General features: G+C 54.0%; 2 protein-coding genes across 4 annotated transcripts in view; one reads left to right on the top strand and one right to left on the bottom strand.

Annotated features, from left to right (window-relative positions):
* LOC310660898 (uncharacterized protein) overlaps positions 1-22,824 on the top strand; it is a 561,482-nt gene that overhangs the window by 252,970 nt on the left and 285,688 nt on the right. The gene's annotated exons all lie outside the window — the stretch shown is intronic.
* The window catches only part of AGAP3 (ArfGAP with GTPase domain, ankyrin repeat and PH domain 3), a 100,006-nt gene that overhangs the window by 30,633 nt on the left and 46,549 nt on the right, over positions 1-22,824 (bottom strand). For 2 of the 3 annotated variants that reach the window (XM_083406146.1, XM_083406145.1), the window contains exons 3-9: positions 19,092-19,179; positions 16,560-16,645; positions 15,706-15,847; positions 13,715-13,849; positions 11,464-11,591; positions 8,150-8,305; positions 3,984-4,076 (exon numbers count right to left, since the gene is read on the bottom strand). In XM_083406146.1, the coding sequence (XP_083262272.1) occupies positions 3,984-4,076; positions 8,150-8,305; positions 11,464-11,591; positions 13,715-13,849; positions 15,706-15,847; positions 16,560-16,645; positions 19,092-19,179 (828 nt within the window). Of the gene's footprint in view, positions 1-3,983; positions 4,077-8,149; positions 8,306-11,463; positions 11,592-12,065; positions 12,186-13,714; positions 13,850-15,705; positions 15,848-16,559; positions 16,646-19,091; positions 19,180-22,824 lie in introns of those variants that run through there. The other variant, XM_083406147.1, reaches the window with a different exon arrangement.

The raw sequence follows: 22,824 nt of genomic DNA on the forward strand, positions 1-22,824 counted from the left end.
GCAGCCAGGCCACAGCCCCTCTGCCCAGCCCCACCAGCAGAGAAGGGGTTCCCCGCAGAGACTGTGCCTTGTACACACGGCACCTGGACACAACACCCCCCCCCCGAGAGCGCAGTCCCTTCTGCGGAAAAGTCCAGGGATGCCCAGACGCCAAGCTTGCCCTGCCTCAGTCTCTCCACTACGCAATCAACATGGGGCCCAAACATTGGAAGTAAAAAAAATGGCTCATGTTTCAGGAATCCATTTGAAGCAATCCATTTCAGGCATAGGAAAAGGAGAATGCAATGTGTTCCTAAGCAAAACGGACATTCCTGGAGGCTCAAGAGGCTGCCTCTCCGTGGAGGCTGGCTGGCTGCCCTGCGGGAGGCAAGGGCTGAGCCCTCTTCCGCAATCTTCTCAGGTCCCCAAACCTGAGTCAGAGGCCAAACTCCCCTGCAGGTGGGGCAAATAAGCCCCCCTGGCCCAGCAGCCTACAGGCAGGACCATTGCCCAAGGGCCAGAGATGGAGGCACAGCACACCAGCCAGTTTAGGGTGTGCCCTGCCCAGTCTCTGCAGGTGGTGCCTTTCCCCCTAGCTATGCCCATAGCTGGGGCCAGAGGTCAAGGCTGAGCTGGCCAAAGCCTGCAAGGAGACCATGGGCACTTGGCCAAAGGGGCTGAGCTCAGGGTCCCCACAGCCCAAGGAGGCCCCGGGGACGCTCATCCCTGGTTGGGCTGACCATAACCGAGGAAGCCTCTCGGCTTCCCACAGTCCAGTCCTTCCCCAGGCAACTGGGAGGGAATGCAAACATGGATGGCCAATAGACCAAGGCTAGGCAGGCCAGAGGCAGACCTTGGCTGCTGCTGCTGCTGCTGCTGCTGCTGAAGGCAGGTGGGGTCCAGAAACAGGCCCCTCCATCTGCCTCCCGTGCCCCCAAACAGGCAGACCCCCCTCCTTCCTCACAAAGGCTCCCACCTTGAAAGAAGCAAGAACAACGCTGCTCCATCAGGCCCACCTAGTCCCACAGGGGCCAACCGGAAGCCCGGAAGCAAGCAGGGCCCCAGGGCAAGAGCCCCCTCCTCTCTCAAGGTTTCCAGCACATTCAGGAGGACACGGCCTTCCCCCCCCCGCTCCTCCTTCTTCTCAGGCCACCGTTGGACCATCTTGCAGCTGTTGATGGTCCAGGAGGAGGCCACGTTTCTTCTGGTCAGCTGGGAACCTCCCATCCTCAGGTCCTCAAAGGAGCAAAATAAAGCCCCCACTACTGCTGGCAAGTGCAGAAAAATGAGACCACCACTGTCGGGGGCTTGAAGGGAAGTCATGTTGGGAAGCCCCCTTCTTCAGCTGAGAGAGCGAGGGGCCCCCAAGCATTCCTGGGGGTGGCGGGGAAGGTCTGGTTTCTGCGGCGCAACAGACTCCAGTCTCGCCAAGTGTGTCCAAGTTCACAGGCAGAACAGGTTTGGGGACAAAATGAACCAGGCCAGGAGGCAGGCAGGCCGGACCCCCCCCAACCCAGGAGATGCCTTCTGCCAATAAAGGGCACTGCCCGCCCCCTCCAGCCAAGCCACCCTCCTCTGCCCGGTTGCCACCTCTCCCCCAACCGGGGGAAAGGGTCTCCACGATGGGGCAGGCCGCCTCCCTCCCCACATGCACGCATCTCCCCCCCTCCCCCGCCAAGCCAGGCTGCTAGATTGAGGCTGGCAGTGGAGGCGGCAGCGGTGGCGGCGGCAGCAGCAGCAGCAACAGCAGCAATATGCAGGGTAATGAAGCAGGGAGCAGCAATGGCCCCCACAGGACTCGTTTACTCCACAAATCTCCCTTCCACTCACTTTTCGCTAAGAATTTTAACACCAAACTTAATTGTAAAGTCGCGTATTGATTGGAAAATGCAAATGGCAATTTAAATGTAATCTAAGCTCCCAGCATGATCCCGGCTCCCTCCAAGGAGAAGCCACCCGGCCCAGGCAGCCCAGGAAGGGAGAGCGCAGGGTGGGATGGGGCCGGAGCAACTGCCCCAGGGGCCGGAGGGGGGGGCTGGGGAGGATGGGAACACCCCAGGCAGGACAAGGAGGGAGGTGGTGGGGAGGCCGCTCCCCTCTTGCTCAGCCCCACTCAGGAGCCCAGCTCTCCACCAGTGCAGGCCAGGCACGGAGGGCTGGGCTGGGGGGCTGGGCTGGTAGGGCTTCTTCCGTCCTGTGGGCAGGGAACCCTCGACTAGATGAGCCCTTTGACCTGACTCTCAGGCAGTAGGAGGGTCTGCAGGGAAGCTCTGGGGCTTTGAGGCTGCCTGCAGAGGGGCAGCCTTGGGTTGGCCTGAACCCTTGGCCAACAGGAGTAAACAGGGCTCTTGTGGGAGCCCCACAGGCAACTGTTCAGCCGCAGCAAGAGCAGGATGTTGGACAGGACGGGCCTCTGGGCTCGCCTTCTCCCAAGTCGTAGTGGGGAGCCTGCTTCTGCCCCCCAGCTGGGAGGGAGACTTTGCTAAGGAACCCCGGCAAGGCCCCGCAACCCAACAGGAGACCTCTGGCAAGGGCCCTGGACTGAGTTCACACAGAAGCCCCGGGTGGGGGCAGGTTGAGGGGCCAGGAGTGAGGAGAGCCCTCCCAGCCTTGTGGCCTGAACTCAGTCAGAACTACCTGAATGCCGCACAGAAAGCGGCCCAGCTGCCTCGGACAGTGAGCCACAGGAGGGCTGTGTGGCCTGCAGCTCCGCCCAGCTGCTGCCAGTCACCAAGGCCAGGAGGGGGCTCAGTCAGCCCCCCGACACAGGACCCCCGAAAGAGAGCGGGGAGCCCCGTGGCTGGCAAGCAGAGCCAGGACAGATAATGCCCTGTCCCCCGAGGCCTCCTGTTTTGCCACGGAAAGGAGAGAGAAAGGGGTCCAAGCCCTTGTGGGGAGTGGGCTGCTGGCGGGGGGGTGGGGCCCCCGAGAAGCCAAGGGCCGGCAACAAAGTCCTGGGGAAACAGCTTCTCTTCCCCACAAAGGCTGCCTGAACTGCAACACCCTCAGCTGCACCTTTTCCTGCCATTTTTCTCCTTCAGACTCCCCCTCCTCCAGCTGTGCCAGTGACAGAGAAAGGGGATGGCGGGGGGACGGACGAGACTGCCCCAGTCCTGCCCCCGAGACTTCCAGGAGGCGTTTTGCACCAAAGCCCCAGAAGGCTCCTCTTCCACAACCAGCCACCGCGACTCCTGTCCACCTTCTTGGAAGCAGGGAGAGATCTCAACTTACCAGGTCCTTCCCCCAAATGGGGCAGACAGCAAGGCAGGGGGCTTCCTCCAGAAGACCTGGCGCTGTCTGGAGGAAATCTCCCTGCAGAGACTTTTGCTGTAGTGGAGATGGCAGCAAAACCACCTTACGGGATTGCGGAGCTCGGTCTCCTCTCGAAGGCGGTCTTACACAGAGAGCCAGCCCAGCACTTGACCGGCTCCCGGGAAGGACGTCCTTTGATGCAGGCCTTCTTCAGCAAGGCCAGCCACCCGGCCCCTGGAATCTACGTTCAGGGCCGGGGCTCAATGCCAGGAGAGGCTGCCAAGCGCCTCCTCTTGCACCAAAGCCGCAACCAGCCTTGGCATCCTGGCATGACGGGCAAGGCCTGGTCCCCAGCAGCCTTCGGAGATCCATGCTGAATGGCGCCCGCCCCACACTCACTGACCGTTGCGCGAGGGCCCAAGCAAGCAACATGGAGTCCCACAGATGTCGCCAGCCAGCAGATGGTGCTTGGCAGCCCCCCGATGGCACCTTGGAGAGCGTGGCAAAGGCCTCCCCTCCTCCCCGCCGCCCAAATGCACACACGTAGGCACACAGAGTAGCCGAACACAGAGCTGGTGACTGCAACACTGGCATGGAGAAACACAATGGGCCTGACAAAGAGATGCTCCTCAGTCGCGGGGAAGGAAAAAGAGTGGGGTGAGCCCCAGGTGCCCCTTCTGCCGGCTCCCCCCCCCCCGTCTGGCCCTCCCGCCCTCCCTCCAGGGCTGCAGCGATGGGGGAAGAGCGCGAACCTGCTTAATGGGAATGGCCCGCCCGCTGCCGATGGAGTCCGCCTTACACTCCGGGGCCTTCTTCTCCCGCTCGATGTCCGTGCCTTTCCGAGACTGGAAGAGAAGAGACACGGGGCGTTAGATGGGCAGGGAGGGCAGGGCAGGGAGGCTGACCCCTGGAGACTCAGGGGAGCCCCAGCCTGCTCTCTGCTCCAGCCCCAGGCCAGAGGAGTGGAGGCGCTGCCGCGGCCTCGGCCCCCGCCTGTCCGCCCGCCCCCGGTCCCCGGGATGGGGTGATAGACGAGAGCAGCATGGGATGGGGTGAGCGTGGATGGAGGAAGCAGCAGCAGCAACAGCAGCAGCAGAAGCAACAGCAGCAGCAGCAAAAGCACCGCCGGAAAAGAAGGCACCAGCCCGACTAATCCAACCGTTTATTTGGTGAACACACGGGCACCATACAAAGTCGCGGATGTCACTGGGCCACCGTCAGCCCCTTACAAAAGAGCTTTGACAATAAACAGCTACTTTACATTTAGAACATGATTCTTGGGGAGAGAAAGAGAGAGAGAGAGAGAAAGGAGGAGGGCGGGGAGAGGAAGAGCAATAACTCCAGTTCATCATCATCATCATCACCACCACCATCAGCTTAATAAATAAACGGATCACTAGATGAAGCTGGAAACCACAGTCTGCTGAGAAGCGGTCCATGGAAGGTGCTGGAGAGACAGTGGAGAGCCTTGCGGGAGTCACGGCGGGGGGCGCAAGCGATACATTCAGAACCACAAGAATGGCGGGAGGAGGCAGCCTTCGGCCCTCGGCCGGCGTCCGTCCATCTTACAAGCCCTTGCGTTGTCTGTCCATCAACGCAGCCGGCCGCACCAGCCCCTGCGCACTCGGAAGAGGGTCGGAAAGGAGGAGCGGTGGCGGCAGCCCTCTTGCCCCGCACTCCAAGGAGCTCAAAAGAGTGGGCCTCCAAGAGCCATAGTCGTCTGGGGAGGAGGAGGCGGCGGCGGCCGTGGCAGAGAAGGAGGAAGAAGAGGAGGAGGAGGAAGAAGAAGAGGAAGAAGAGGAGGAGGAGGAGAGGAGGAGTCCATGCAGGAGGAAGGAGGGAGCCGGAGAGCAAGTAGCAGGGCGCGACCGGCGGCAAAGCGTCCCGTGGCCCCTCCATCTCCTGGCACTTCCTGGCGGCTCTGTCGGTCTTCCTGTCCCCGGAGGGCCCCTTCTCGGCAGGCGGACAGTCCGGCTCGCCCAGCAAAGTCCCGGCTTAGAGGGCAGGCGCAGCAGACTCCCTCCGAGAGACTTTAGAGAGGGGGGGAGGAGGAGGGGCTAAAGGCTCCTGCGTGTCTCCGGGAGGAGGGGGACCCAGGCGGCAGGTAGGGCAGGCCGCTAATCTGAGATCACTCCCAGTGCCTGTCCCTGATCCGGCCCTGGAGAGGCAATGAAAAGTGAGAGAATTGGTACTGAGGTGCCTGCTGGGGAACCAACGGGATCTTCTAATTTGGAAGGAGTTGAAAAGGCCTTTTGGTTGATGAAAAGTTGGAAACAGTGGCACATATCTGCAAATATCGAAAGAATAAAGAGTTTGGCATGTTATACTCAGAAAAGGACGTGTGTGTGCGCGTCTGTCTGTCTGTCTGTCTGGGGCACGGCAGGAAGGACACAGAGAACCAGGCCGGCCAGCCCAGAGGTGGGGCGGCGGCGGCGGCAGCAGCGGCAGCAGCAGCAGCAATCAGGCCGAGCAGATGAGAGAGAAGGAAGAGCCGAGGGAGGGAGGGAGGAAGGGAGGGAGGAAAGAAAGGAGGAAGGAAGGGAAGCAGGATTCTGCCTCCACCTGCTGGCCAGAGACACACTGACACCCTCCGTCCTCCTTGGCTGGTGCAGAGAGCAGGAGAGGCAGCCAGGAAGGGGCAGAAGCAGAAGGAGTGGTTTGGAGAGGGAGGGAGGCAGGGGAAGCAGCAGCCATGGGAATGAGCTTCTGGGAATGAGGGGTGCACAGGTGAAGACCAAGGAAACAGGGTCCCCTCCCTCCGCCCCACCCCGTGCCCCAACAGCCAAAGAAGCCCCGGCTGCCAGACCCTTCAGGAGCCCCCGTCCGGAGCCCCCCGCCAGTGCCGCCCCCTGGAAGGACCCCCACGTGAGAGCAGCTGCGGGGCAGCAGCTTGTGGATGGACGTGAACAAGCATGGTGAAGAGAGCAGATCCGCAGGGAGGACGCCAAGCAAGAGGGGTGGTCTCACGGCAAGCCATTCCGAGTGGCGGCAGGGGCAAGCGAGCGAGAGAGCGAGAGAGGGAGCAGGCCAGCGCAGCGCTCGCTCACTCAAAGATCCGCCTGCGAGGAGCAGGGAGGAAGGCAGCAGCCAGCAGGAGCAAGCAGGAGCGTCGGGAGGGGGCCGCGTGCAGTGGGGGCAGCAAAGCAAGCAGGAGCAAGGACAGCCAGGGCCCCCGCCGGACCCCCCCAGCCAGCAGCAGCCCCACTTGCAGAGGAAGAGCCGAGACCCAGGAAGGCAGGGTGTGTCTGTGTTTGTGTACGGAATTGGCCCAGGGAAGAAGCCCCAGAGACTGGGGCTGGTCAAGTGGGCTGGGGGGGGGGGGTTGCAAGAGAAAACAGCGGCCATTTGTCTTTGCAAAGGCTGTGCCCCACAGCCCCCGCCCGAGCGCCAGACAGGCAAGCCTCAGCTTTCACATCCTGCCCACCCCCCGGCTGCAGCAGAAGACCTCACAGCCAAGCCAAGGAGCCCCAGCAAGACCCACAGCCTCTCCAGGTGCTCCCTCCCTAGGGGCATGCACTGCTCTGTGGCCCTCGTGGGGCTGGGCGGGGGGGGGGGGCTGCGCAGCTGCTTCCAGGCCAGGTGATGCCTGCTCTGGGGTTTAGCGTGCTCGTGGCTTTTCTCCCATTAGAAATCAGGAAAGCTTTGCCCGTGTTCAAAGATACAGATTCTCTACAATGGTCAAGACTTCCAAGACCGGACAGCCTTGGCCCGTGTTGCAAACAGATGATTGAAAAATGGGGAGAGGTCCCGTCTGGGATTTCTCTTTGGAAGGGATAACTATGGACTGGCCAACCATGTCCCCCTGGCCATTCTTTAAGATGGAAGACCCCCGGGTGCCCTCGGCCCACAGGCCACACCTTCCCTCCCAGGATTTTCCAAAATGCGTCTGAGAGTTCTCAGCAGTATCACAATGAATTTGCTCTTTTGTCTTTATTGCTTTTTGCAGGAAATCTGCACACACACCCTGTGGTATCTGGACTTCTGTAGAAGAACAGAAGCAGGGAGGGAATTGGGCCCCTAAAACTGAGGAGGAACGAGGTTCCTCGGAATCTCTCCGCAGGGACGTCCGCCTGGCGCATTCATTAAACACCTTTAGGCGCCAGGCAGATACGTTCCTTTTTAACCAGGCCTTTGGTTGATCTGATTTACATCCATTGCCCTCTTAAAATGTGGGGGTTTTTTGGCGGCAGGCCTATTGGGCTGTTGTTTTTATTTTTTTTAGGTATTTTGTGGTTTTATATCTTTTATTCTGTGAACCGCCCTGAGACCCCGGGCGGTATATAAATTCTTAATAATAATAATAATAATAATGATAGGAATCAGAGAGGCAGAAGCCAAAGGCCTTGGGGCAGAGGGAGGGATCCAATTTCTCAAATTCAGTTATTTCTGGACAACCAAGAAAGCTAAAAACAAAAGGTCACTCAGGGGAGAGGACAATCCAGAATGACTCTTCATGAAATCTCTGCTCCACAATATCACCCTGAAGCTCAATCCTATTCCCAGCGGAGTTTGCAATTTGTCCCGATTTTTAATCATCTGCAAAGTGGATGTGCGTCCCTCCTGTGTCCAAACCATTTGCGAATGTTTGGAACAGGGCACGACCCACCACGTGGTTCCTTGTGGGGCAACTTTGGTGCTTAGCTGTCAACTTTCAGATTTGAAAATAAGGGATCGGCAGCCTCCCCTGTCCCGGGGACAGACTACGGGATAGCTGACAATCCGGGATAGCAGCGGGAAGCAGCGCTGGAATAAGGGAATTTCCCCCCAAAAAGGGAAGGTTGACAGCTATGCCTTGGTGTCGCCCCACTTTGCCCCCCGCAGGCAATGAATGGGCTGCTCTGCGCAGGCAGCCCACCCAAAGGAGCCCCCCACCCACCCTCTTCCCGTATGCACCCCCCCCAGACACTCAGGCACTCACTGTGAAGATGTTAGACCGGCGCTTCGACTGCTTGCGGATGGGGGTGGGGGTGTTGGAGGCGGCAATGGTCTCGATCCGCAGCTCTCGCTGGCTGATGCTGGGGGTCGAGGGCACAGAGGACGAGTAGTCGCTGAAGGCCCCGCTCCCGTTGGCAGCCTGGGGAGGAAGGGGGACACGTGAGGCCAGGGGGTCGACACTGGGGGGCCTCCCACACCACCAAACCACCTATCCTACCCCCCAAAAAAGGGGCTGCCTCCCCGCCGCAGCAGAATCAACAAGAACAGCGGACGGTGCTGTTCGACAGTGGAATTTGCTGCCAAGGAGTGTGGTGGAGTCTCCTTCTTTGGAGGACTTTAAGCAGAGGCTTGACAACCATATGTCAGGAGTGCTCTGATGGTGTTTCCTGCTTGGCAGGGGGTTGGACTCGATGGCCCTTGTCGTCTCTTCCAACTCTATGATTCTATTCTATGAAGTGATTTCTAACGGAGGCCTCACCTTCCTTGGAGGTTTTTAAACAAGGGTTTGGAGCCACCCGCGAGAGATGCTTTATTTGCGATTCCTGCATTGAAGGGGATTGGACTGGATAATAATAACTAAAAGTTAGATAGTTGTTTATTTCCTTGACATCTGGTGGGAGGGCGTTCGACAGGGTGGGTGCCACCACTGAGAAGGCCCTCTCCCTGATTCCCTGTAACTTGACTTCTTGCAGGGAGGGAACCGCCAGAAGGTCTTCGGAGCTGGACCTCAGTGTCCGGGCTCAACGATGGAGGTGGAGACGTTCCTTCAGGTATACTGGGCCTTTGAGGCTGTTTAGGGCTCTCAAGGTCAGCACCAACACTTTGAATTGTGCTTGGAAATGTACTGGGATCCGATGTCGGATGGATGACCCACAACAGTCCCTTCCAACTCTACTAGTAAGAGCTGGAAAAAAATCACATCTGGAAACCAATTTGCCCCTTGGGTTTCAGATGGAAAAAAAAGTAAAGGTACCCCTGACCGTTAAGTCCAGTCGCAGACGACTCTGGGGTTGCAGCGCTCATCTCGCTTTACTGGCCGAGGGAGCCGGAGTGCAGCTTCCGGGTCATGTGGCCAGCAGGACTAAGCCACTTCTGGCGAACCAGAGCAGCGCATGGAAACGCTGTTTACCTTCAGATGGATAGGCAAGTTTAAAAAGTCCAGGACACAATGTTTCATGGCCCTCTAGCGGCTCTGGTGGCTCATTGACCAGAAGTAAAGTATTTAGCATTAACTCTGGAAGAATCGACTCAATTCTGATTAAACTACGCCTCCTAGAGCAAAATATACACCAGGAAGCTTTGTTCGGTCAGAATCGAGTGGACACTAATAATAATAATAATAATAATAATAATAATAATAATAATAATAATTTATTTATACCACGCCCATCTGGCTGGGTTGCCTCAGCCACTCTGGACAGCTCCCAACAGAATATTAGTAAAGTTAAAGGTACCCCTGACCATTAGGTCCAGTTGTGTCCGACTCTGGGGTTGTGGCGCTCATCTCGCTTTATTGGCTGAGGGAGCCAGAGTACAACTTCTGGGTCATGTGGCCAGCATGACTAAGCCGCTTCTGGCGAACCAGAGCAGTGCACAGAAATGCTGTTTACCTTCCCGCCGGAGTGGTACCTATTTATCTACTTGCACTTTGACGTGCTTTCGAACTGCTAGGTTGGCAGGAGCAGGGACCGAGCAACGGGAGCTCACCCCATCGCAGGGATTCGAACCGCCAACCTTCTGATCTGCAAGTCCTAGGCTCTGTGGTTTAGACCACAGTGCCGCCTGTGTCCCTAACAGAATATTAAAAACGCAATAAAACATCAAACCAGGGCTGCCTTCAGATGTCTTCTAAAAGTCAGATAGTTGCTTATTTCCTTGACATCTGACGGGAGGGCATTCCACAGGGCGGGCGCCACCACCTAGAAGGCACTCTGCCTGGTTCCCTGTATCCTCACTTCTCACGGGGCGGGAACCACCAGAGTTAATGCTAATTAGATGACTTCTGGCAAATGAGCCACCAGAGCCGCTGGTGGACTGTGAACATTTCTGTCCTGGGCTTTTAAGACTCGTTTACGCAGATACTATCTGAAACCAAAGTGGAGAATTGGCTGCCAGGTGTGAAATACATTGGCATCATTTTCAGCTTTGCTACCCACCAGCCTGGCAAGGGAGTCTCGCAAGTATGCGGAAAGTGCTGGTTGGCGTTAGGGTGGTGCTAGTTGTCACCTGACCCCCTGAGTTTGCAAAGAGAGGGCATCAGAGACACCCCCAGGACCAGCCCCCCCCCTTCTGCCACTCCAGCTGAGGTCCAGCCAGCTCTTCCCCTCCAGTCAGGGCAATCCTTCCTCTCTCCATCTTTTCCATTGAAGGCTACTGGGGGGGGGGTGGCATCTGGGTGCCCTCTGGAAGGACAGGATGCTGAGCAAGGTGGACCACCAGCCGCAAGGGCTCTTCTTGTAGAGATCTGTTGAGATAGCAGAACCTCCATGCCCAGGGGCAGTCTACCTCTGAATACTGGAAGATGGGGAATAACAATCGCTGTTGCTTCCGAGCTTCCCATATGGAGCACTGGGGAGGCCACTGTGAGGACGGGACCAGATCCTGCAAGGCCCTTTTGGGTTCTCATGTCACTTTCTAGGCCTGTCTGGCTCGGTGAGGCTACAGCTCTGAGCAATGAGAACTCTGCTTTCCTGGTGAGGATGTTTACAGCAAGAGTAATAAAAAGAAATTGTTATTTAGGGGAATTGAATTTAATTCTAAATTATATTCCGGAAACGTGGGAGATTACAAGGGGTCAAAAAAAATGGATGTACCGTGCTATATTAGAAGCAAAAAAACTTGTTTTGATGAATTGGAAGAGCTGCAAAGAGATTCCATTGAGCACATGGATTGATAATATGGACAGATTAGCTACATATACGAACGAACTGCATGTCGACGCAGATTAAGAATGGATAAATATGAAGAAATCTGCAAGGAATATTTAAGCGATAAGGCGGATAGTGGGGGGAGCAGAAAGAGGTGGGAAAACATTGTTGAAAAGGTGTAGTCATAGGTATATCAGTGTATTCAAATCTGAATTGTCAAATTGTGTTATTGTGGTTTTTGTTGTATGTGTCTTTTGCACTTGTTGCTTGTATTGAAGAAATGATTAAATAAAACAACTACTCTGGTTTCCTGCAGGGCTCAGCCCAGGACAGCCTCTTCCCACTGACGGGGCTGGCCAGAAAGACCCTCCAAGCTCCCAGGAAAGACCCAGGGCCCTCCCCAAAGATGCCCCCCCCCGGCCCGCCCTACCTGGTTGATGTGCACGGAGGGGATGGAGGCGGCCGAGACGGACGAATGGCTGGGGGAGTTGGGCAGCGACTTGCAGGGCCCAATGGAGAGCTGCTGCTTCTTGCGCAGGGCCACCACCTTCTGGGCCACTGGAAAAGCGGGGGGGGGGGAGAGATAAGCCTCAGGCGACCATCGGGGGGGCAGTTTACAGAAAGGGGGAAGCAGCCCCCATCTCTGGCACAGCAGCCACACCTGGGGTGGCTCCCCCCACAGATGGGCTGGGGAAAGGCAAGAATGGGGGGTGAGGCTGAACCACAACAGGTATTTGCAGGGGGGGGTGTGGCACCTCTATTTCGGGGTCTCTGGAACTCCCTGCCACCGTAACTTCCCACTGTGATCCTTTCCCCTGCCCCCTCTGAGATTGGGGGCGGGCGCTGGCAGGCCAGGTCCATAATTGTCAACGTTTTCCTTTTTTTAAGGGAAATTCCCTTATTCCGAATAGGCTTCCTCGCAAGAAAAGGGGAAAGTTGACAGCTATGCTCAGGGCCAAACGTCCACCAAAAGCTCTCCCAGTTGCACTTCTGCCTGCTGGGGCAGCTGGCCCCTTTGGACTCTCCGCTCACCCATGTTTTGTGGGCACGTGCCCAGAGGGCAGCCTGGCAGGGCTCCCTCCCCCTGCTCTTCACCCCAAGTCTCTGCCCCCCACTTTCCCCTCTGCCACCATGACTTTCTCATAGGGGCAGTTAACTGCCTGTCTTCCCTGAGTGGAGCCCTCCAGGTCCAATCACAGGCCGCTGTTCCCCAGACCAATCAGAAGGCTTTCACCCGAACCAGGCCCCGCCTCTAAGCACTGCAAGGGCTCCTCCCCTCTCAGCCAAGAATAATAATAATAATAATAATAATAATAATAATTTTTATTTATACCCCGCCCTCCCCAGCCAAGGCCGGGCTCAGAGCGGCTAAAAAGCAATAATAAAAACAAGTTGAAAGAATACAACTTAAAAACAAGATTAAAAAACAACGTTAAAATATTGGAACATTAAAATATTAAAATGCAGCCTCATCACAGGAGGAGAAAGAAAAAAGGAAAAAGAAAAGAGGGGGAGGGAATCAAATTGGCTCCAAGCCAAAGGCCGGGCAGAATATCTCTGTTTTACAGGCCCTGTGGAAAGAAATCAGATCCTGCAGGGCCCTGGTCTCATGAGGCAGAGCGTTCCACCAGGCCGGAGCCAGTGTTGAAAAGGCCCTGGCTCTGGTTGAAGCCAATCTAACTTCCTTAGGGCCTGGGACCACTAGGGTGTTGTTATTTATGGACCTTGAGGCTCTCCGTGGGGCATACCGGGAGAGGCGGTCCCGTAGGTACGAGGGTCCTAGGCCATGAAGGGCTTTAAAGGTCAAAAGCAGCACCTTAAATCTGACCCTGTACTCCACCGGGAGCCAGTGCAGCTTGAAAAGCACTGGGTGAATATGCTCCCATGGCAGAGACCCTGTGAGGAGCCTTGCTGCAGCATTCTGTACCCGCTGGAGTTTCTGGGACAGCTTCAAGGGCAGCCCCGCGTAGAGCGAATTACAGTAGTCAAGCCTGGAGGTGACCGTCGCATGAAAGCCACTGCTGAAAAGGCCCTGCAAGAGCGCCAGGCCTCAGCCACCCCCTTGGTTCCTATAAAATGCATTACGCAGGAGAGCTCTTTGCCCGACCCAATTCGGAAGGTGTAAGCACAATACAATTAAAAACAGTGACAATTAATTGCACTCTTGTTCAAATTACAACTCTTTTAACCCAACAAAATGCATGAACTTGGTCTGGTGATGCCAGCTTTTCAAAGCCTGATAGTCACCTGCAAGTACAGTGCCCCCTGCCACCCCCTCGTCTCTGAGCGGCCCCCACCCCCAAGTAATCCCTCCACCCACTTGGGGAACCACTGCTCTACCGCCTTCTCCATGGGGCTGACTGGGGGCTAATGAGAGCTGCAGCCCAAAGCCCCTGGGGGGGGGTATCAAGCGGGCAAATACTGCCCTGCCACCAACAGAGACCATGCAAAACATAAAGGGACCTGTGGAACTCACTGCCACAAGATGGACCAGCAGTCTGTACTCTAAATGGTGTATTTCTTAAAAAAAGAGTCAACATACCATCGTAGAAAGGGCAATTCAGGGGCAAAGGCAGTTGCCCGCTTCCTGCCAGGAAAGATGGGCTCCCTTCTTGCGCCCCATCAAGGCAGCCCCACTCCCCTCCTGCTGCCCCGGCCAAGGCCGGCAGGCGTCCACTTACCATCCTGGAAGACTCTCTCCACATTGAGCCCGTAGGTGGCACAAGTCTCGTAGTAGGTGCAGCGCTTCAGGTCGTTCGACAGCTTCCTGGCGCGGGAGTCGTCAATCACCCGGGGGTTGGTGGCGCTGATGGCATCTGAGAGGGAGGGAGGGGGTCAGGGAGAGGCCTGAGAACATCTGCCCCCCTGATGCCAACCTCCCTGGGGCAGGCAGGGGTCACTGCTGCCCCACACAGTGCCCCAGGGCCTGGGCACAATGCCAGGCCGGCCGTTGCCAGCGCCTTGTGCAGCCACTCAGTTGCTTCCGTGGGCAGAATGGGCACTGCCACATCACACCCATTTGACGCCCTTGTAAAAACTCAGTCATTGAGTGTGTCCTTGGGAACTCCCTGCCTCTGGACCTCAAGCAGGCGCCTTCCTGGCTCTCTGATAAAAACACACCTTTCAAAAAGCCTGTCCAGACGCCTAGGAAGTTGACACAAATCTTAAAGGCGCTTTAGCATTTTAACTTTTTGCATGTAATTTTGCAGTAATTTTGTCCTTGGTTTTCTTGTCTTTTTGTAGAACCCTGTGAGGCATCCCCCCCCCCCCAAATCAGGCACCGTATAAATTTTGGTCAAACAAACGAACAAAGTCGGCCATGTCTGGGGGGCCAGGCCAGACTCCCCCCACTTGCAGCAGCCCCGGCAGCCAGCTTGCCCAATGGTTAGGGACAAGGTCCCCCCTTCCTGCTCTAAGTTCAGGGGGGAGGAAAAGAGGCCCCCTTCCCTTTCATCTGTCCAGGGGCTGGAGAGGGGCGCCCCCCCCTGACCCCACTGCCTTTCCACTTCTGGCCCCAGTCCAAGCAGACCCCCAAGGCCTCCTCCTCCTGATAAATCACTTCCTGTGAACAAAAATTGCTGCCCCCACAGCACCCCAGACATGACCCCCCCCCCGGGTCCACATCCACCGCAGAGCCCAGGTGCCAAGGGGGGTCTCCCACACACTTCTTCCCCTTTTCTCCTCCTGTTGCCACTGCACTGGCAAACGCTAGACTGTAAGCTCCTCGGGGCGAAGACTCGCCGTCTCTCCCCTCTGCAGCAAAGCCCTGAGAATGTCAAGACCGTGGGGCAAGCGAGACCTGGGACAAAACGCTGCCGTGGGCCAGCCAGCCAGGCTGGAAAAGGCATTCTGTTCTGCTCCCCATCCAAGGCAGTCCCCATCCTACAGAACGGGCTGGGGGGGGGAGAGATTTGGCCATTTAAGGTGGCTTAGCTTTGTATCTGTGCCAACCCCCTATTATTATTTTCAGGCAGGTAGCCATGTTGGTCTGACACAGTTGAAATGAATTAAAAAATTGTCCAGTAGAGACCAATGAAGTTTGTTCTGGGTATTAGCTTTTTTGGTATCTGAAGAAGTGTGCCTGCACAAACTTAGTCTCTAAGGTGCTACTGGACAATTTATTATTATTATTATTATTATTATTATTATTATTAGAATTTATATACCACCCTATACCCGGAGGTCTTTAGGGCTGGGCAATATATCGTCCAAGTTCATATCGTAATATCGGTTTCATAATTTCCGACCTGACAATATATATCACCAATCATGATGATGCGTGTGTGCGCACGCTATGCAAAAATCACAATGTAGGAAAAACTGTGAAGCCAGCCAGATGGGTGAGGTATAAATGAATTGAAGAAGAAGAAGAAGAAGAAGAAGAAGAAGAAGAAGAAGAAGAAGAAGAAGAAGAAGAAGAAGAAGAAGAATGGGGGGAGAGAACAGCAACGGCAGCCCCCTTGCAACCCAGAGGTGAGTCCACAAGAGCAGCCTCTCGCCCTCCCTTCTCTGGGACAAGACAGTTTGCTATGGGTGGGATTCCTGGTTTTCCTTCTCAGAGCAGGGCAGCCCAGACCAGAGAGAGCGGCTTCCCACTGCCTGACCCTCCAGTCCGCTCCGAGGCCGGACGGAGGGGTCCTGCCCTGCGCTGACCGGCCCCACCACCGCTCACCTTGCGTGCCGACCAGCACCATGGGCACCTCCGAGGTGTTGCGGTAGCTGCAGAGCCGCAGGTAGTAGTTGTAGACCGTCTGGAAGCTGATCTCGTCCTCCAGGCTGAAGACAAAGACCACGGCGTCCACCCAGGCCGCAAACTGGAGAAAGAATGGGGGGGGGGGAGTCAGAGCAGCATGGCCTCCGTCGCCCCCAGCGGCCAGCGGGACCCCCTGAGAAGCCTTTCCAACAGGACAACAGAGGAGCCCCATTTTTGGCTCTCCTGTCGGAGGGGCCTCTCGCTGCCCTGAAAGTGTTTCTTCTTTTCAAATTCGTCTTTATTAATTTAAAATACCATCCTACATATGTATTACAAACGGTTACAACAAAATTAAACACGAAGATATAAAACGAAAAGTATAAAGAAAATAAAAATAAACCAGAACAAAAGAGAATTAACAATAAGAAATGAATATTGGTTATAACATCCTGTCTTATCTAATAAAGTCTTCTGAAAGAAACTTCCGATCTTTCTCGTTGTACTTTTTCTATTGTCTTAATTTTATCGCACAGTTTGTTTCATAGCTTTTTCCTGTATATTTTCCTGGTATATTTATTCGATTTGTTTATTATATACAAGTATCGTTCAATTCTGCTAGGATAATATCATTTTCTAGAATATAATCTTATACACTCCTTGAATAATCTCCATTCTCTGTGTATTTCTTGATTTGGGGCTCCTCTAACTTTTCCGGTCAGCTTTGCTATAGTACCCCAAAGCCAGGCCTTTCAGAGGCGACTCCCAGAGGCTGAGGGGGCCCACAGCAAGACCCCTCCCTGACCCCCACCAGGAAGGGGGGCCCAGAGACTTACCTGCAGCTCCGGAGGGCCTCCTTCATCGCGGATCAGCAACAGGTAGCTCTGCCCATCCACCACAATCTCCTTCTTGAACCGGCCACCTGGGGAGGCAGGAAGGCAGGGCAGGGGGTGGGGTGGGGGGAGAGATCAGTGCCAGAGCCAGTCTGGAAAAGGTCCACCTCCTGGGCAAGGGATCTGACGCCCCAACCGCAAGAAAGAGCACTGGGCTTGGCTGCCCAAGTCTCCCCAGCCCTGCCCTGGATAAGTCCCCTCTCTCTTTCTCTGTCTTCCGTCCAGCGTCAACAGGAGGGGGGCTGACCTAATGGCGCTCCTGTGGCAGGAATTTATGTATAGGTTTGGGGGGGGTTGCCCCTCCAGCAGATATTGTGCACACGCAGCCCACTGCCAAAACCAGCACAATCGCTTTTGTGGCTTTTGTGACTTGTCCCCACAAAACACTTCATCACAGTTTCTTCCTATCTATTCAAAGGGCCTCTGCTGCACCACACCAAATGTAAGAATTCACTGATAAATGCATCTATGTACTGGCTCACAGGGAAAACTTCAGAAATTCATATAGACAGGTGAGCTCTGCTACTCAGCAGCCCTTCTGCCTGAGTGATAATCCCTGGCATCCTGATACCTGAGTGCCAGACAGGTAGCCCTTCCAGAAATAAACCCAGATGAAGACAAAAGGGTGGGATTAACCTGGCTGGGAAACAGGGAAATGTAAAGATCTCTGTTGTTACACTTGATGGGTGTTTGGTGGAGGGCAAGGAGAACCATGGGGCAGGGTCCAGGATGCTCAGATTACTGCCACCAGACCTCCCCTTTCATGGTGTAACCGTGATGTAGTTTGGGGGGTGTAACATGGGGATTAGCAGCTAATAAAACTTTGGGTTCTCTTTTGTTCGGGGCTTCCATCTTGTTCTACCTTGTGGCAGGTGGGAGTCTTATCGCAACAGGCTTCAATCAAGACCAAGCCGACTGGCTGCTGTTTTGCTCTGGTCTTCCTGGCTGGTGTCCTTGTTTTTTGTCCAAGGGAGCCCTCAGATTTCTCCGTTAACACTCCCCACAGACCCACCTCCCTGGGGCACAGGGAAACTGGCGGCCCAAAACAAAAGAGACACTCAGGCCCAAAGCATTTTGCTCCCACGGCCTCAAGCTGTTTGCCTTTGGCCAGAGGAAACTGCCCCTCTCTCTGGCCACTGGAAATCTGCCCCTGGCCATCATCCCTCAGACCACCCTGCCTGGGATTTTAGGGGTCTCCCAGTCAGGGCCAGGTGCTTAGGAAAGGACCATTAGAACCTGCCCCCCCCCAAGTGTCATTCTCAGCAGAGCACATTGTAAGTAGGAGAGCAGAAAAGAGGAGGAGGCAGCAGACAAGGCCAAGAGTGGAACTTGGGCCTTGCAGCAGAATCGGGGCCACCACAGAGCGACACGAAGGAAACCGGTTCCTTCAAGCCAGCAGCACGGAGGCTGCGCTTGGCCAAGGCACAGCTGTCAAAGTTTTCCTTTTTTTAAGGGAAATTCCCTTATTCCGAATAGGATTCCTCGCAAGAAAAGGGAAAAGTTGACAGCTATGGGCCAAGCATGCTCCAAGCTCACTCACAGCCACCCCTACTCTAAAGGTGGCAAAACAGGCAGTGGGGAGGCCTGGGGTCTCTGTCCTCAGCAGCCCCCTTGCGGTTCCCAGTCCCAACGTACTGTTCACATCAACAGCACCCAAGGTTTTTTCAGATGGGTGGCTGGTGGGAAGCCAAGCAGATGCCAGGATTAAACCCGAGGAAAGTCTCTCCCAGCAGGTTGGAGAAGCACAGCGAAGAGGACTTCCGGATCCTGTGGCCCATTGAATTAAGGAGAGGGGCTCCTCTGGGGAGTCATGTTCGCTTGACCCCCAGGACCAGGAGGGTCTGAGAGATGGAGGGAGGCCTCTCCCACAGGAGGAGACCACAGGAAGGGATGGATCCTGCTCTCTGCCCTGGGCACAGGAACAGGGCAGAGAGCGAAAGGCACAACCCCACGTCTGTCCCTACCGGACATGGACTTGGAACCCCCCTGCGCCCCCTTAACCACTTTGATCGACGGCCCTGATGCTGCTGCAAGGGTCATGTAAGACAGGTAAGGACTCAAGTCTGCCTGTGTGGCAGCGACTGAACTTTGAAACTCCCTGCCTATTGACACCTTCCCCTTTCTGGTGCCTGCTAAAAACATTATTGTTCAGACAAGTCCACCTGGGTATGTAGAAAAGAGATGTGAGTTTTAATCTGTTTATTGTTATTTGAACTTTTCGAAAGCCATGCCTGGGACTCCCTGCTGTACGAAATTTATGCACTGTATAATTGCAAAATGCACACACTGCACAACTGTAGAAAAAACAACAACCCTCAAAGCAGTTTAAAAGAAAAATTCCCTTTTTGTAAACTGCTTTGAGGGTTGTTGTTTTTTCTACAGTCATGCAGTGAGGACATTTTGCAATTATGCAGTGCATAAATTTCGTACAGCAGGGAGTGCCAGGCACGGCTGTGACCCACAAGACCCCCTTACCTTCTGGCGATTCCTCCTGCACGTAGGTCCCCGTCAGATAGCGATGAACCAAGGCTGACTTCCCACTGGACAGATTCCCCACGATCCCCTGAAATACAGAAGGCAAGGCTGAGCACCGCGCCCCGTCTGCTTGGGAGGTGGAGGCTGAATCGGGGCCTGGAGGGGTGATGGAGGGAGCCACGCTCTTCCCTTAAATGCACCAAGTGGTCTTTTCCAGCACAGAAATGGGGGGGGGGGGAGAGATCCCTTTGGATTCCAGTCAAGCTCAAGGAAGTCGGACAATTGCCTCTGAGGAATCATTCGTCTGAGAGGCAGTGTGGTGTAGTGGTTAGAGTACCAGAAGGAGGCCTGGGAGAGACCTGGGTTCGAATCCTCACTCGGGCGGGGAGCTCCCTGTGTGAACTTAGGGGCCAGTCACTTATTCTCAGACTAACCTACCTCTCAGGGTCGTTGTGAGGATAGAAAGGGGAGAAGGCCAACCAGGAGCTCCTTGGGGGGATATAAAGGTAAAGGTACCCCTGCCCGTACGGGCCAGTCTTGACAGACTCTAGGGTTGTGCGCCCATCTCACTCAAAGAGGCCGGGGGCCAGCGCTGTCCGAAGACACTTCCGGGTCATGTGGCCAGCGTGACATCGCTGCTCTGGCGAGCCAGAGCCGCACACGGAAACGCTGTTTACCTTCCCGCTAGTAAGCGGTCCCTATTTATCTACTTGCACCCGAGAGTGCTTTCAAACTGCTAGGTTGGCAGGCGCTGGGACCGAACAGCGGGAGCGCACCCTGCTGCGGGGATTCGAACCGCCGACCTTTCGATCGGCAAGCCCTAGGCACTGAGGCTTTTACCCACAGCGCCACCCACGTCCCCATTGGGGGGATATAAACGCAGATAAATGAACAGTTACAAAAAAGAGAGGAGTAGTTTTCTACATCAATCCTGCACTTGAACCCAAATTGATTCAGAAGGGTGAGAAAGGTAGAATCTTAATAATGCAAATCAAAATTCATGGAGAGAAAGTGATTCTGGTTGGCATTTATGCACCCAATGACAAAAAAGCAATCTTTTTCAAAAAGAAAGAAAGAAACAGAACTACTCAAATTTGCAGATCAAAAGATGATCTTAATGGGAGACTTAAATGGAGTTCCTTCTCTGGATAAAGACAGATCAGCCAGAAAAAAAGAGACGAAAGAAGGTGAGTTACCAGAGACTTTCTTTGATACGGCTCAAAATTTAAATTTGATAGATATATGGAGAAGAAAACATTTATTTGATAAAGAGTTCACTCACTACAGTCACGTACATGACAGCAGCTTGAGAATAAATTCCCTATGGATTTCCAAAGAATTGGAGACAAAAGTCAAAAAAATTGAAATCAATCCCAGAACCTTTTCAGACCATAATTCCTTGATTACGGAACTACAAAAGGAAAGCCAAATCTCCTTTAGATGGAGACTAAATGATGATTTATTAGACGATCAAAAATTTATGGAAAAAACAAGGCCTTGACTGATTATTTTGAAATAAACAGTCAAGGACAGACAAAATTACAGATGGTCTGGGACGCATGTAATGTTTGGATTTATTTCATATTGCTGTTTATATTGCATGTTGCAAGGTATTTGGGCTGCAGTGAGAAGGGCAGCAACAAACGGAATGCAGAAAATTGTGCTATGAGTTCCTGAAAAAGCTGAGCCTGGCAATGTCAGCACTGGCTACAAGAAGCTCAGGTCCTGCTGGGCAGGGGCCTCTGGCCCACGCTGGACGCCCACCATGGGCACCGGCCCTTGCTTGGCGAGACGGGCAAGATGGCGCCAGGCCTTGCTCTCCGTCTCTGTGGTCCCAGCATGCGCAAGACGGAAGAGGGTGCCAGGAACTGTGGCCCCTGCCTGCGTTTCTGTGGAGCTTGTCCAGCAAGGAACGGGCAGCCTTGGAAAGTGGTGGGCTCAAAGGATTGGAATGTCACTTGTAGTTTAATGGTGAACTTTGGAGATAATGGAGATGCAAAAGATTTGGATTATTATAAAAGCTGCAGGAGGGAATGATTAATAATAGGACCCACAAAGGGGAGGGTGGAAGTCCAGGAGGTTCCTTGGAATCTTGTTAAGATTTATTTCGATATAGGATTGTAAAATTTTAATCTGAAAAAACCAAATAAATATTAAAAGGAAAGTGGTGGGCTCTTCCAAGCAGATGGAAAAGAAGTTCTCTTGCTAGTTTTTTTTTACTCTTTATCTTACTGTTCTCTCTTTTTCTTTTCTCAATCTTTGTTTCTATTGCCCTTTTCCTTTCTATTTTTAATTTTATGGTGCAATGGAAAAAAGTAATTAAAAATCTCATAGAAAGAAAGAAAGAGAGAGAGAGAGAGAGAGAGAGAGAGAGAAAGAAAGAGAGAGAGAAAGAAAGAAGAGAGAGAGAGAGAGAGAGAGAGAGAGAGAGAGAGAGAGAGAGAAAGGGATGCTTTAGTTGAGATTCCTGCATTTGTCACTTCCAAGTCTACGATTCTGGCTGGAGGGGAGAAAGATGGGGCACACTAAGGGGGCAGTACCAGGCAGCCCTTGTCACCCCACCTGGCCCGCAACCCAGAGTGCCCTTTTCCACCCCAAACTGTCCTTCTTTTCTGATAGGAATAAAATGCAGGTTGGCTCCCATCAGCACTGCAGCCTTTGCCCAGAAGGTGGCGCTCTTTGCCTTTGCAGACAATGAGTGGCAAAGACTAACAAAGGGTTAAACCCGTTAATTTGGGAAGCCCTGCCCTGACTCTCTCGGCTCCCAGGTGGTTTTAAAGGCACAGGTAAGCTCTTTCCCAAAGGAGGCAGCGAAGGCCACCAACCTGGATGGCTTAAAAAAAAGGATTAGATAAATCCATGGCTGCTATTGGTATAGAAATGAAATTATTGTCCATCTTCCACGGAATGGAAAACGAGCGAGGTCCCAACCAAAGAAGAATGGCAACTTAAGCTGACAGAATATGCTCAGCTTGCAGACTTTACATGCAGAATAAGAGAACAAGAAGAACATACATTTAGAGGAGATTGGAAAACGTTTATTGGATATACGGGAAATAATTGCGGGCAGCCGAATACGCTGGCAGCATTAAGATAAATTCAACAGTGTAAATAAGTTTTGATGGATGCAATGCTGAATGCTTTAGTTTTTGTGAAATATGCAGGGATTTAAGAGATGCAAAATGAACCACGGAAAGAGAAGAAAGGAAGTCATTGATACTTTTGAGGGTGTAAAAATGAATATTTTAAATTGTAAAGCAGCAAATTTAATTTTAAAAAATAGAGAAAAAATGAAACAACAACAACAACAACAACAACAACAATAACAACAACAACAACAACAACAACTTTGTGGGGGGGGGAATGGCACCTAGACATTCCGTTGTGGTGACCCAACCCAGGTTTCAGGTGCCATTAGGCAATTAGATTGTATAACTGAGTTTCTAACAGTGGGGAGGGGGGAGGGCTCTTGCGGTCGAATCCTGCTCTCTGGAGGCCAGCAGGCTCTCCTTATTTGGGACAGCTGTGGCTCACCCCTCATTATGCTGGCTCTGGATCTTTTTTTTTGGGGGGGGGGGGACAGACCAGCTTCAGGGGGTCTTTGGAACACCAGGGAAGACAAATCTTGCTCAACCTCCCCCACCTGCAGGCTCAGACGCGTCTCCTCTGGGGCCCAACCCCCAAGTGGGGGGCAACTGGAGACCTCAGTTACTGGTGGCTGCTCTAACAAAAG

The sequence above is a fragment of the Podarcis tiliguerta genome, assembly GCF_965153285.1.
Source record: "Podarcis tiliguerta genome assembly, chromosome: 12".
NCBI classification, from domain to species: Eukaryota; Metazoa; Chordata; class Lepidosauria; order Squamata; family Lacertidae; genus Podarcis; species Podarcis tiliguerta.